Raw genomic sequence first — 15,042 nt, forward strand, 5'->3', positions numbered from 1 at the left:
CTTTTTTTTTTTCTACACAGTTCTCACGTCCTGAAAGTAGTTAGTTAAAGACTTGCTCCATGATAAACACTGAAGCCCCGTATATTTCTCATTACCTTCCCTCATTCTGCAACCCATTCCCTATATCTCCTTCCCATCTCCGTCACGAGACTCTCTCTCCCTCATCTCTGCTTTACCTGCTCTCCAAACACACCTTCACAGGTGACCCTCCTCCCACAGGCACAGTAACAGTGGATGCCTGGCACGTTGCCAGTGTCAGTAGGTGGTTGTGGGTTGTGCTGCTGTGCATACCTTGTAGAATATCGTCTTGGTGGGTGGCCGAGGTGTAGTGCGAGCGGGCTATTGCACAATCCTTGTAACGTCTGGGTGTTATGGGTGGCTTGCGATCAGCCTGAGGCTGCTCATTTACAGATTTCGTAATATGTAGACCAGTTCAGTTGTGTTCGTCGCGGTTGTGCAGATAAGCGTAGGCAGCGAACGAGGTGTGTGTTTGGTGGACAACTAGAGGATGAGCCCTTTGGGCTTGCTCAACAAGCCCTCTTGAGAAGTTATTGGGCCAATAGTCGCGGTGACTGCTGCCTATGGCTCTGAATGCGGTGGGTGTCAGCGACGGCTGAAGACGCGTTGGGGGAGGATGGCACTCGACCGCATTGCAATGTATCTGACCCTGTCACTATGACTACAGAGTGATGCACATCCAGGTAACGCTTGGCTCACACATGGGATGATATCATGTATCAGGACCTAATGGTGAGCTAAGTACGTACAGGAGTGAAGCACTTAAGGTGTAGAGCGTTAGGAACATACTCCTCGCTCGCTATTCTTCCCGTCAACCGTAGATAATCATCTGAGTTAATCGACCAACACTGATTGAAATCGGGATTAAGTGGGGAGGAGATTCACGTAGTTAAGACGCAGATGGTTAAATCTGAGTAGTGCTGACAGTGACCCGTCCTAACATCACCTCCGAAGCACATAGATATATAGATATATATAGATATATATGTATATATATGTATATATATATATATATATATATATATATATATATATATATATATATATATATATATATATATATATATATATATTTATATATATATATATACCCTTCAGGCCGAAAGCGCAGGTCAGCAGTGGCCTCAGTGCCTTATAGTTTTGCGCTGACTCTAGACTCTTACCAAAGTGAGGTCATCACCGGGATCCGAGTCTTCGTATTCACATTACCGTCACCGACGCCACACACGGGCTGCCTCTTCCCCGCCACCAAGCTTGAACTTGGCTCTGTTCGGGTTATGGTCACCGTCGGCGGCCATGGCTCTGTTCAAGGTCTACCGCCTCATCCACACGATGGAACACTGTACATGTAAGAGGAGTGAGTGTGATTTCTGGGTTGTGTGGATGGGGATAGGGAATGGGGAGATCTTCACTGCTACTTCAAAACGTAACGTACTAGCAACTAGTCAGTCTGGTTTGGAAACAGTTCAGTCGGTCAGTTATTCCTCAGCTACACCTTTCATATGTGTATATGGCATGCGATGAATTATGTCTCTGTCGTGAGTTCTTCCTCAAGTGTACTGTTTACGGATGTGTAACTTACATGTATTGCAAGTGGTCTGTTAGGCGCGCATAGAAGTAAACCTTTCGATATGTGTGTTCGCCGGATAGAGACAATGTCTGCTGACTTGCACGTATGATCAATGGTGAGAGGGTGTATAGATATCTGTTTGTGGACTTATGTTCTGTCCATAGAGTTATATCAGCGCCCAAGAGTAATCTTTTCTTTAGCACTTCTTTGTTGAAATATTTGTAGCCAAGCACTGTGACCACAATGCGTCTGGATAGGTCTACCTGATTCAGTTCCCTGGGGCCACAAGCATAATGAGTATATGTGGTTTTAGAACCATCCTTAACGCTTGAAAGTGTTCAGAAAATCTTTTGTTTGGTGGATATAGTTTGAGCAATTTGGCCTTAATCATCCCAGACATTGGTAGGCATAAAACCTGAACAAGCAGCCGACCAGGTCCAAGCACATAGTGTCCGTGAAGAGTTGTGATGTCCGTTTGTATGTGTGAAGAAAGAAGTCGTTCAAATAGTGGCGTCTGCACCCATGGATAATGACATGTTTGTCCATGGTCGTATGTGATGTTTGTACATGTATCCGTTGTGGAAGGTCTTCTAGGAGCTGGTACCTCACCTCAGTACTAGAGGAAACCAGTGTTGGCTTTGCCGTTGAAATTTTGTAAACATTGTATGCATATCACGTGACCTGGTGCATCCAGCAGTTTCAACCTGTGTGTAAAGGTCACAGTAAATTTCACAATGAAATACTATCATTTACATTGTCAAAACGCCTACTCATGAAAAAAGAAGACTGATTATCGTGATTACAGCAGAAATGTTGAGTATAAAGCCTCTTCATGTGTACCAGATGTGCCAGATGCATCACCAGAATAATTCAATCTACCCCAACACTCATACAACACAACCTCCGCCTCTTTATTTCCACAAAAATAATTCGTAGTCTTCACCGTCGCTAATACAACTCCTCCGGACATCTAATAGTAAACATACGTAATATCAAATCGAGCTTTCTTTTGCAGTCCTAAGTAAAATATCCTTGAGGTAGAGTCAGACTCCTGCGGAGGTCCTCTTCCTGAATTAGACAGCTCCTGCGCCCGAGAAGGCAAGCCAAACTATCGCCCCCGCACACACACATCAGTACACTCCTGGTGTGGGTGCTAGGAGGGTGGTCCGCTGTTGTGTGTGGAGTAATTGGTATTAAAGTTAAACTAGGTATTTCTTTCAGCCGATGAAATGTGTTACCTCATTATAACTAGCTTTCAGTTAATGGATCAATTGCCAGTTGCTCACTCACCGATTTAACTCGTAGAGGTCGTATTATACAGATGTAAACTAAATATGGTATAGATTTTCGCAATGCAGAGAGAACACAAACAAGGAACTTACCAAATCTGGTGTACCTCCAGCCAAACAAAGCTCCACCCATCAACTACCACATTACCATAGGCTACTGAACCCTCCACGAAATACCAAACCACCAACTGACTACCACACAACCAGGAATCATGGCTAACTTCATTGATCACAGCTTAATTGGCAGCTGTGGAGAACATCCGCAGGACTACAAGAACAATGCCGGGTTACTCAAAGACTATTAGACCAGACCAAAGTCTTTCAGAGGCGATATTGTCGCTCGTAAGGTATGTCCTGGAACACCTTTCAAGAGCAGGAGCCAGTGGCACGTCCATCTCGCCTTTTGTACGCTGATGAAAAACCCAAGAGTCACGTGTGTATACATAGGAATATGGCAAGTGAATTCGCCTGACGCCGATAACAATGACGCTGGTATGAAGACCGTGTGGCCAGATTATCCTCATGCCATCATCTCCATCTGGGTCCAAAAGGATAGCAGGAATGCAAAAGTAATGAATGCATTATATAAGTTATCAAATTTTCACATGTACATGTATGAATCTGTATGATAACGACATAGAGTTGAGAATATTTCGAGTGATGCGAAGAGCGTCAGAATTTAACTACGGGCTTGAAAGTTTTCATTATATTTCCTCCTTATGCCGGTGAAGTAGTGTTACGCAGTTGGCAGGATCGCCCATCCATGGTTTCCAGTGTGAACACCCACGGAGCACAACTGTACTGAACCCTTACTTTTACCATTATCGTCTGGAAAACTACCACTGCGTTTCATAGTGTTTCGCACGGTTATATATTTGTCGAAGTTGGCAAAACCTGTTAAAACTCGAGGAGAGAATTTGCTCGTTGTGCTGAACTTATCTGGAATCGTGGGCGAGGTACTATTCTCTCAACAGGATTATTAACCACTGAATGATTTGCCAGTGAAAGTGGTTGAAAACAGTACAATAGACACACTTACGAATAGACTTGATAGATACTCTGCTTCAAGTCCACGACTTTCATTATTTGCTCCTTAATAGCCAAAATAACAACATGCTTGTTATTCTCTTAGAATTATCCGTACGACATCTAAGTTTTCCCCACAATTCTGTGAGTTTCTGATACCTTCCGCTATCACAGAGCCTCGAAAGGACCCAATGGTTTGTTGTTTTTTGGCCTCGAAAGGACCCAGTGGTCTATTGCTGTTTGAATTACTTTGTTATCCTTTGTATGGATGACGCTCGACTGCTCGTTCGAACTTCTCTGATCGTTTCAGTACAGTGCTCTATAGAGTAAGTTTACAATCGACCTCGACGGATTTGATACTGATGCCTAACTCCTGGAAAAGGTTACTCCAGTCTGTTGTGGTGAGCTTCTTCAATCATTATTTTCTTTTACGTGGTCTGATGTAGTTTCGCCACGTGTCTTACAAAAATTTCGATTATTATGGAGCCTTGTGAGAAAGACCAGTGCAAGGATGGCAGGGAAATTTCATGGTTCGTGAATGTCTATTTAGCTCCAATTCTTTCGCGTTATGTTTATATAGTGATGAGCCGCACTACAGACTTGTGAATGTAGTTTTATGATGTATCGCCTGGTAGAAATATTGCTATAAGACTTTTTTTCTTGCAACATCTTCAGCATGTTTTACCACAGTGAAATATAATGATATTCCATCTTTTTTTAATAGATTTTAATAGTTTTCAACACAGTATTCCCTTCCATCTCACTTAGAGTCTATATGTTAAATACACTCAACTAGAAGGCAAGATTCTACCCTTAGTACCACACGAAAATTTCCTCCTTTCATCTTTCCCTGACCAGTAAAGATCACACAACTCCCACATGGTATCTTACCTATGAAAATTGAGCCATAACCAGCGTGCCTCCTGCCGCAGGTCATGGCGGGGTGAACCAGCTGGGAGGAGTGTTCGTGAACGGGCGGCCGCTCCCGGACATGGTTCGTCAGAGGATCGTGGAGCTGGCTCACAACGGCGTCCGCCCCTGCGACATCTCCCGCCAGCTCCGCGTCTCCCACGGCTGCGTCTCCAAGATCCTCTCCAGGTAGGTAACTCTGGCGAACGTAGTCGTGATAGTTATAGTATTCAAATATTAGTGGCAGTGCCGATGATGACAACGGCTCCTCGAGTGGTGGTGATTCTAATACTGGTGGGGCGAGTACCAAAGATAAAGAAATTATATGACAAGATTAAAAGGCTGTATTCTTCAGGTAGGAATGGCATATGATACAAAAGTTGTGACCATTTTGCGTTGCGTTAATGACGATCTCGTGTTAAGGTGAATACTGCTGCGTAAGTCCCACATCTAACATAAAACAGTATTAGCCAACCAGCTAGCCAGGTTGCGGCTGGTTTGGTACAGTGGAAGTGGCTGCTGCACTTAGAGGACTAACAGCTAGATCATGATTAATCTGATCCCCTTAGGATGGTTACCGTATCCAGGAAATTCACCCAGAAGGATAGTGTGCACACTTGACCCAGCCTGTGGTAAGTTTCCTTTTACTGGCTTGTCTAGCTTGGAGTTCATCTGACGCCGCTGACAGACAGGTGCCGGCTTAGCAAAGAAAGGACTTATTAACCTCATTGTATAGGAATATAGGGAGATATAAAAGAGACGGAGATGAATCAACGTCTAGTGTAGGAATATAGGAAGATATATAAGTGCGGGTGACGAACGCAATCTTGCGTAGGAATATAGGAAGATATATAAGTGCGGGTGACGAACGCAATCTTGCGTAGGAATATAGGAAGATATATAAGTGCGGGTGACGAACGCAATTTTGCGTAGGAATATAGGATGATATATAAGAGAGGGAGATGAACAAACATCTAGTATAGGAATACTGGAAAATATATGAGAGAGGTGTGGCAAACGCAGTCTTGTGTAGGAATATAGGAAGATATATAATAAGGGAGTTGAACGAAGACGTGTCTGGTACAACTTCCTCTGCTGGTAGAGGACTTTCTGAATAGCTTTAATGAAGATCAATAACTCAACCTCAGCGAAGGTATGGGAAAAAAGAATGGTAAAGGAGGAGTTCTGTCTCGCATTAGAAAACGTTATGGAGCGACGAGCCATTTCCACCGAGACTGGTCCTCGGAAATTCGTAGATATAACACTACTTGAACTATAGAAACAATTACACACGCCCACGTCTTTATGACAGAGCTTTGTGTGGGGGCTCTGCCCAGCGCGCGCGCTGTTCCGCCGTTTGGTTCGATATAAACGGTGAGTAGCAACAACATACGTGCAGGTCTGACACCGTGTCTAGACTAGCCGATCATCTTCAATACTTTGTTGATCTCAATTTGCTTTCATAGTGAGTGTCTTTTGCGTCATCTGTCTTGCACTCGGAACTCTCCTCTCTTGCTTATATGATCCTATCTCGTTCGCTCGTTACATGACTAACCTAAACGTGTATCGTCCCAAAATTATGATGAGTCGATCATCATGGCGCAAAATTTGATGTGCCCACTGATTGCAATGAAAATTTGTCTACATACATATAGTGGTTGATTCTTTGCGCTTGGCTAATGAAGTGTATATTCTGTTTTATGTATATTTTTCCCTCATTTTGTACTGACGCGATACGTTCACCATATTCATCAACGACGTACTGCCGGGCGATGTTATGTGGCGGTCTTTCAAATGCAGTTCTAGTAACTCATATATAAAATGCAACTCATAATAGAATTACAGACTGAATCTTTATAAACGTCAAAGGTTATGAGAGTGATTATTATTGTTTGATAATCAAAACATTTGACAAGATTCGACTCTGATATTGTAAATGGAAATTTGTGAGATTTCGTATTAATACGGAAGATTCATGTTTCACGCTCCTACAGTTTCATCATTTTCTTAGTGTAATATGAGACAGCCCCACACTTCGGCCCTTGTAAGTAAGCTTTTAACATTTTCCAGGATTGTATTTACTCCCGTCATTACCTGCCCACAATCGTTCTTTGCGGCTGATAAACAGCTCTTAGCGCCAAACACCTTAAGCACCTCTCTAATCTGGCAGTTTCGTTACGTTTCCAACGGCTGAAGTGGAGTCTCTTGGTGAATAGATCTTTCATGTCTGGCACATCTCCTTCCATGCGGGATATATGAAGACATGTTTTCTTTACTGTTGCAGACATGCACAACTGTCCTCCTTTCTTACGTTGCCTGATCGGTTTGCTCACTGTCTGTTGAAGATAGAGACTGCAGCATTAGGGGGTCTTGCCAGCTCCCTTGCATTCGGAGCACTACCGTATAGAACCTTTGGTGGCGTCTCTGATTACGAGCTCACAAAGCGTAGGAGAGTGGTCCCCTCATGACTACATTCTACCGCTAAAGTTACCTGTGGAGCAATTCTGTGTTATCCAGTAATAATGAAGCATCGCTCACTAAACTGTCAGATGGCCAGTCATGATAATGCAGTACCTACAGCACCTTGAGGACATACCTGTGTCGACTGATAATTTCTCAGATTTTCCAATCATATTGATGTGTTTTCACGCATTTATATGCTTCCACGTTATTCCTTCATAAGGCTAAAGTTTTCTCGACATAGTTAGAGGATCGCTTGAATCTCGTTGAGCTAATTTTAGCCAAAGTTACTCGTGTCTCGGTATCTCGTGTGGTTCCTGAAATAACCAAACGGTAACAAGTTTGTCCAACACAGTCAGCGCCATCCCTCTTAACCTCCTGAGTCCTAACTCCTGGTGACATGTATGAAACATAGATGAAAGGAGCATAACGAAGGAAATTGGTGGCGGCGTAGAGAATGAGTACGAATAGAGCAAGACTAACTTTTTCTTAGGTTCACGTCACGCAAGGAACAAACGACAGAACCAATGTTATGGGTTGAATGCTGACTGGATCGATATTGTTTATAGTCTTGTACCGCAGGAGAGAAGTAAGTATATTTCTAAGCAATTTTTAAACAATTTGCTTCCCCGTGCACCAGGTGACCATGAACAAAGAACCAGCTCGTCTCCAATACACAAAAATTGACTTCTATCAAACGTTATGTCATCAGGTCTGAACATACACGCGGCTACGGGGCGTGACAGGTGAAGAGGGTGAGGGTGGAGTATTGGGCAGATGGAGGAGGTGGCAGGTGAGTGAAGGTAGCACCAGGAAATGCTTCGTAAAGGTGCACTCTTAATATGCTGAATAATTTACTCGAGAACTTTACTTGAGAAGTGTAGTTACAATTAGGTGTTCCTTGTCGATGACTTTGTCATGATGGTGAAGTATGACATGTGTGAAACTGAAACTTTAAAGAAGGTTCTTTGTCGAGGAGTTTCGGTCAATAGTCTTTGTTTATACTTCTCGTTACTAACCAGTGTAATCCTGACAGCATGATATAAACTGAATGTCCCTCAATATTCTTTATGCACTGAAAGAAGATAAGGATTTTGATACTTTAGATATAGTTTGGAAACTATCACAAGTACTGATCTAACCCCAGAGATTCTAAAGCATATGATTATGACTTTATTCTATATGAGCGTGGCTGCACCTGCATCATGCATTCACAACATACAACACTGCCGCCGCCACCGTATGCACAGCAGCAACACACAGGATTGGATTTGTACACCAACAACATCACATACTCCTGCTCTCTGCCCAGTGGCATGGTATCTCTCTCCCAGATCTGTGAACATCACCATTAGTTTTGCACACCGACAACACATCCCACTGGTTTGTGTACACAACAGTAACATATAATAGTGGTCTCGACATGTAACCAGCACATATCACTAACACTCCACTGAGACATCTCACATATCATTTATCACCAACACATGGACACCAGCAACACATTGAACTGCTCTGTGTACATTAACAAAAACATTAGTCTGTCCACATCACCGACAAAAGCCTTAGTCCGTGCACATCGGCGGTACATATCACTGGTTTGCGCACAGCACCAGCATATACCGCTAGTCCGTATTCACCGCATCGTGTCAAGCTGGTGGTGTAACTTATTAACACAATTAATCTGATCGCTTCGCTCGTCTCGGCCTATCAGCAACACTACCCTGTATACCTCGGTCAGCGATAGCCCGAGTGTATCAAAAAACATTTTCTTGTATTCACATACACTCCTGGCCAGTTGACACCAACAGCCTCTGGTGTGTCAAACCAAGAACACTAACTCAACAACTGTAGTGTGTGGACTTCATCAACACCGGCTTGTGTAGATCATTTTCAATATGTTATCAAATTCAGTAGTTGTTTGTACAACTCAGGATCATTTATCATTCTTTTGCAAGCCTCTTTACTAATATGTGAACAATAGCAACGCTACTCTCTCCATGACAGTGTTGTGTACAGAGTAACACTGTGTTGTGAGCATTAGCGCCGGTGATCTGCAAAATCCCTCAACATACATCAGTTGTCTGGTATGTAAACATCAACACGCTCTGTGCACACTACCAAAAAACACTGGTTCCAATTCTAACAACACTGGTATCTTAACACCATCATCAATGACTTCTTAACGCCAAACATCAGTGGATTGTAAGAAACAACATCAGATACCGCAACTCATCTGCGATACTAATGTGTGCAAGCAATCAGCACTGTTCTCTGCATTCATAAATCACTAGCCTGTGCCTACCTTCAGAACTAGTCTGTTTACACCAGCAATACGACTAGGCTGTGAGATTTAGCAATTCCGATCGCAGTACCTCCGCAGACATTAAGAGCGCTCACCATAAACACTGATTTGGATACACCATCAACACTAACTTAAACAAACTAATCAACACGGGCACAAGCAGACCAATAACGCTGAGTGGCATTCGTCTGCAACAATATACACACAAATAGAACAAATCTTATCACATGAATGACACTAGTCTACATACATCAAAATCGCTAGTTATTCCACACTAGCGCAAGTAATCTACACACTCCAACACCGGCGCTAATACACCAACAACAAGACGGTCTATATATTTTAACAACACTGGTCTTTACACATCTACAACCCCTTAGATTTCACGGAGCTTCTCTTTCACCGCAATGCTTCTTGCTGGTGACCTTAGAGACAAGCAAGCAACTAGATGGATTGCCCGAGAGTCACCTAAGTTGTGGGTTCATGTGTAAGGCCTCTACCGATATGAGCGTCCGAATAGATAATCAAGAACCACCACTTTGAATGCTGCCGAGGTACTGTCTGAAAGGTCAGAAAGATGAGGAGGAGTCAGGCTTGAACTGGTGAAATGAGGAAGGGAAATGCTTGCATTTTTCCAGGAGAGGAGACGAGTTACGGGTATCATACGCTCTTTTGTGGAAAATCATCATAAGCAAAGAGCGAGAACTATCATTCTTTATGGAACATTTGTGCTTTGACATAGTTCGTAAGTCGGCATATATATATATATATATATATATATATATATATATATATATATATATATATATATATATATATATATATATATATATATATATATATATATATGTTCCTAAGAGTCCACGGAGAAAATGAAACGCGATAAGTTCCAAAGTGCACTTTCGAGTAATAATCACATCATCAGGGGAAACACCAGAGAGAAATATAACAGTCAGTTGATAATATTAATATCAATGATAATGATGATTAGGAACATTAATAATAATAATAACAATAATAATAGTAATAATAATAATAATAATAATAATAATAATAATAATAATAATAATAATAATAATAATAATGATAATAATAATAATGATAATAATAATAATAGTAATGATAATAATAATAATAATGATAATAATAATAATAATAATAATAATGATAATAGTAACGATAATGATAATGATAATTATAAAGAATGGTTTATTGACTTCAGGCAATCATTCAGCTGAAAATATACATTTGAGGTATTACATACACGGGGATCATCGTAGTAACTAAATACTTAATCATGAAAGAGCTTAAGATCAAACTTGGGGAAGGATAATACTACGCTTTGGATAAGCACATGGTTGAAGTCTATTCACATTGTACAGGAAGTTTACAGAGTAAATTCTATAGTCTATACATGATACGTGTAGTGCGATTAGTTGAATGTTGAATGATATAAAGCTACATATTGATTGATTTGCAGTAGTACTATGTTTACATACATCGTGTATTTAATGGTTAACAATACGTAATGTAAAGCTACATACTTGTTGAACTACAGTACTACTATGTTTACATTTATTATGTATATAACGGTGAGAGCTAAGTGATAAATTTTTCCACTTTGATTGAATTATAGTAACATAGTAATTTACATACACATAGCTGAGGGTAAACAAAGCTATTTGTTTGCTTTGCTGTACGCTTGTTCATGGATTGTTTATAACATCCACAGTAGTAAGTGTAGGACAATTCTTGTATCTGTACGATCACTGGTTGGTACACAGTGATTGTGGTGACGGACGTCAGCCAGGGGAGGTTATAGTCTTGGTGGTGCAGTGCTGGTGCTGGGTCACAACATAAGTGGTCGCTGTGGTCATATGGATCACAACTCCAACGGTCGGAAAAGACTGAGGATTATGTCCATATCATGTTGTTTACACTGAGGTAACTACAGCTCCGACATAGGCCTCTCGAGAAACTCTCACTAGCTCACTGATCAAGGTGTCTAATTTGTATATCTCTCTCTCACAGTGAAAATAGATACTCATGTGTGGAGATGGTAGGTACAACCAGGCGTAATCCAGAGAGAGAGAGAGAGAGAGAGAGAGAGAGAGAGAGAGAGAGAGAGAGAGAGAGAGAGAGAGAGAGAGAGAGATCTAGTCGACATGTTGACATGTAGGCGGACCGAGATTGCCACTGAAACACGTCCTACCCATCCAGATTATGTGTGTGTGTGTGTGTGTGTGTGTGTGTGTGTGTGTGTGTGTGTCTTTTGAGTCATTCATTCATTAATCTATTAATGCATTTTTTTTTTTAGTGATTAACATATATCCTTAAACTGTTCAGGTTCATCTGCTTTCGTCTGTTAACTACGCTAACCAGCTAACACTCGTGGCCTTCGGGGTGTGGTGTAGGCGCGGTCCAGACGATGACTAACCCACGTTGCTGTAGCTCCTCCGCCCCACACACACACACACACACACAACCTTCCTTCTTGCAGGTATTATGAGACGGGATCCATCAGACCCGGTGTAATCGGCGGGTCTAAGCCCAAGGTGGCCACACCTACAGTGGTGGAAGCCATCGCCAACTACAAGAAACAGAACCCCACTATGTTTGCCTGGGAGATCCGGGAGCGGCTTCTGGCAGATGGTGTGTGTGACCAGGAGGGCGTTCCATCTGTCTCCAGTATTAACAGGTGGGTGACGGCTAACAATGACTAACCCACGACCATGTCATTCTTTTCTAGATATTACGAGACCGGCAGCTACAAAGCCGGTGTCATCGGCGGCTCCAAACCCAAAGTAGCGACTCCCCTGGTGGTGGACACCATTGCCAGGTACAAACGGGAGAACCCGACCATGTTCGCCTGGGAGATCCGGGACAGGCTGCTTGTGGAGAATGTTTGTACCCAGGAGAACGTACCCTCCGTGTCCTCCATCAACAGGTAACGTTGGCAGTAGACTGGAGACCTGCACTTACCCTGCCAAGCCTGTTTGCCTGCTTGCTTGTTGTGGTCTGGCTGAAGGCCTGGAATGCACGCAGAAAATCAAGAATTTTACTTTTGTTTATCTGACAAGCCTGCACCTCCCTTACACGCTACCTCAAGAGGGCACCATCAGTTTTGCACCTGTTCGTGTGTACATACATATGTGTAGTTTGTCTGACAGTGTTGTCAGACAGCTCAGTAGTAGCAGCACTTGTACCCTGCACCTTTTCCACGTACTGTATATCTTTAAGATTACCGCTATTGTAAGTATGCTTTTGTTTGCAGAAAGCTTTGGATTCTTATTTTCAGGTTGATAAAGAAGTTACCGCTCCGTGTACTAATATGCATAACATTGTAAGAAGAATTTCACATGGTCTTCTGAACCGGTTTTTGAGCGTTTTTGCTACATGTCGTGTGCTTCCTGTTACATTGTGAATTATGCATCTGTACTGCAACTGAAGACTCAACTCATGTCCCGAATCCGGTTCCATTCCAAAGAAATGGAAACGTTCTGTGATATACCGACATAAGAGGTGAAGATAGATCATCAGCACTAAATGGAATGATAGTAAATAAAACGGCAGCTGCAGATCAGTTTTATCGCAGGGCAATGAAAGAGGTGGAAAAATGAAATAAACCCAGGACGGCTTTATTTTTTTTTTTGAGTAAGTCACTCGCTACGGAAAAAGTTGCAGAGGCATGGAAGTTTGCTGATGTAACACCGATATTCAAAAAGGTAACAAATTACTGTATGAAAAGTACCGTCAAATCAACTTAGCGTCTGCAATTGGCAAACATGTTGAAACCATCATTCTAGATAAAAGTGTAAACCATTTAGAGGACCACCAGCATTCAGGATGAATGTAAACCATTTACAGGATCAACACCTAATTAACGATTCTCAGCGTGGTTTTTGGCGAAATCGCCTGTCTAACCAATCTGCTTGTTTACCTTTTTTATAATATAATCCAAATTCTTTTCTGTAATTAAAGCAGCTGATGTTAACTACTTAGAAAAATATTCGATAAAGTTCCAGAGAAAATGTTACAGACAAAAGTCAATTCTCAAGATAGTACTGATAGAGTTGTATTTGGATGATTAAGAAGTTGGATGACTGGCCGTAGTCAAACAAAAGTGATTAATGTTCAACCCCCAATATGGTTAGACATAGCAACTGGTGTACAACAAGAATTAATCTCAGGACCGGTTCCCTTTCTCACATATATTTATAATATTGATAATAGGATGCATTGTAAAGTATCGAAATTAGCAAACAGTACTAAGTTGGAAAATAAATCTAATACAGATATTAGACGTCTACAGCTTCAAACTGACGTAGACAAACTGATAGATTGGGCTCGTAAATGGCAAATAGATTTTGATATCGATAAGAGTAAATTTTCACGTATTGGCAATAAAAATGAAAGGTTGGGTTACAGTATGAATTCTCTTTAGCTGTAAATGGTAAATGAGAAACAGAGACTTAGGAAAGATGATTGCTTGTGATTTAAAGACAAGTAAGTGGTACACAGAAACAGTTAAAAAGAACCAAATTCTTCGATTTATGGTAGAGTTATCGAATTTATCCTACCCTTTTTAAGTCACTGGCGTGCCCCATCATGAATACTGTGCTCAGTTTTGGTCACCCTACTTGAAAAAAAAACAAAAAGAAAACAAGCATTCACAGACAGGAGAGAGTAACAGGACTGAGCTACCAAAATGACTCCCATACTGAAAAAGAAATCTTATCTAAACCCACTGAAAGATATGAGTCGATTTAGCTTAGAAAATAGATAGTTAAGATGTTATACAACAGAGGTGTCTAAAATTATGAAAGGCTTCGATAATCTCGATTTAACAATTTACTTAAGGATAGATATAGTTTGACTTCGCTAGCGGTAATGTATTCATGCATACTCATGGGAAGACATTTTACTTCGAATGATGCTAAGAACTTTCTCTTCAACAGGATTATTAATATATTGAATCATTAACCAGGCAGAGTGGCTGAATGCAGTACCATAAATGTATTTAAGAACAGGTTTGTTTAACGTATCGCTTCAAATCCACGAATGACATTATTTGCGTCTCTGAAGTCATATGAAAAATGTATATTTTTCATCTTTGAAATATTTGTATGATTTTCTCCTCTTTCCACAGTGACTCATGAGTTTCTGATCTCTTCCATTATAAGAATCAGTCTAAAAAAAAGACCAGATGGTCTATCACTTTTTGAATCCCTTTGTATTCCTTCCAGTTAATCAAATTCACATTATTTTCTAAGACACGATGGTACTACTATGATCCTTTATGTGTTATATTAAAGAATTATAAGATCACCCGTCTAAGGGATTTCATTCTGACTTTAGAAAAGTGACCACAGGAATAGATTTAGCGTAGTATTACAAGCATGAGCAATTGATTTCAAAATAGGATTGAGAGTATTTGCGTGGTGTGAGGAATTATGATGGGGCAA

At 41.2% G+C, this 15,042-nt stretch overlaps 1 protein-coding gene across 5 annotated transcripts in view; it reads left to right on the forward strand.

Annotated features, from left to right (window-relative positions):
- LOC139755012 (uncharacterized) overlaps positions 1-15,042 on the forward strand; it is a 102,938-nt gene that overhangs the window by 69,729 nt on the left and 18,167 nt on the right. For 4 of the 5 annotated variants that reach the window (XM_071672918.1, XM_071672923.1, XM_071672921.1 and 1 more), the window contains exons 3-4: positions 4,836-5,001; positions 12,327-12,524. In XM_071672918.1, coding sequence (XP_071529019.1) covers positions 4,836-5,001; positions 12,327-12,524 — 364 coding nt within the window. Of the gene's footprint in view, positions 1-4,835; positions 5,002-12,077; positions 12,276-12,326; positions 12,525-15,042 lie in introns of all 5 variants that reach the window. The other variant, XM_071672919.1, reaches the window with a different exon arrangement.

Source organism: Panulirus ornatus, chromosome 18 (assembly GCF_036320965.1).
Source record: "Panulirus ornatus isolate Po-2019 chromosome 18, ASM3632096v1, whole genome shotgun sequence".
NCBI lineage: Eukaryota > Metazoa > Arthropoda > Malacostraca > Decapoda > Palinuridae > Panulirus > Panulirus ornatus.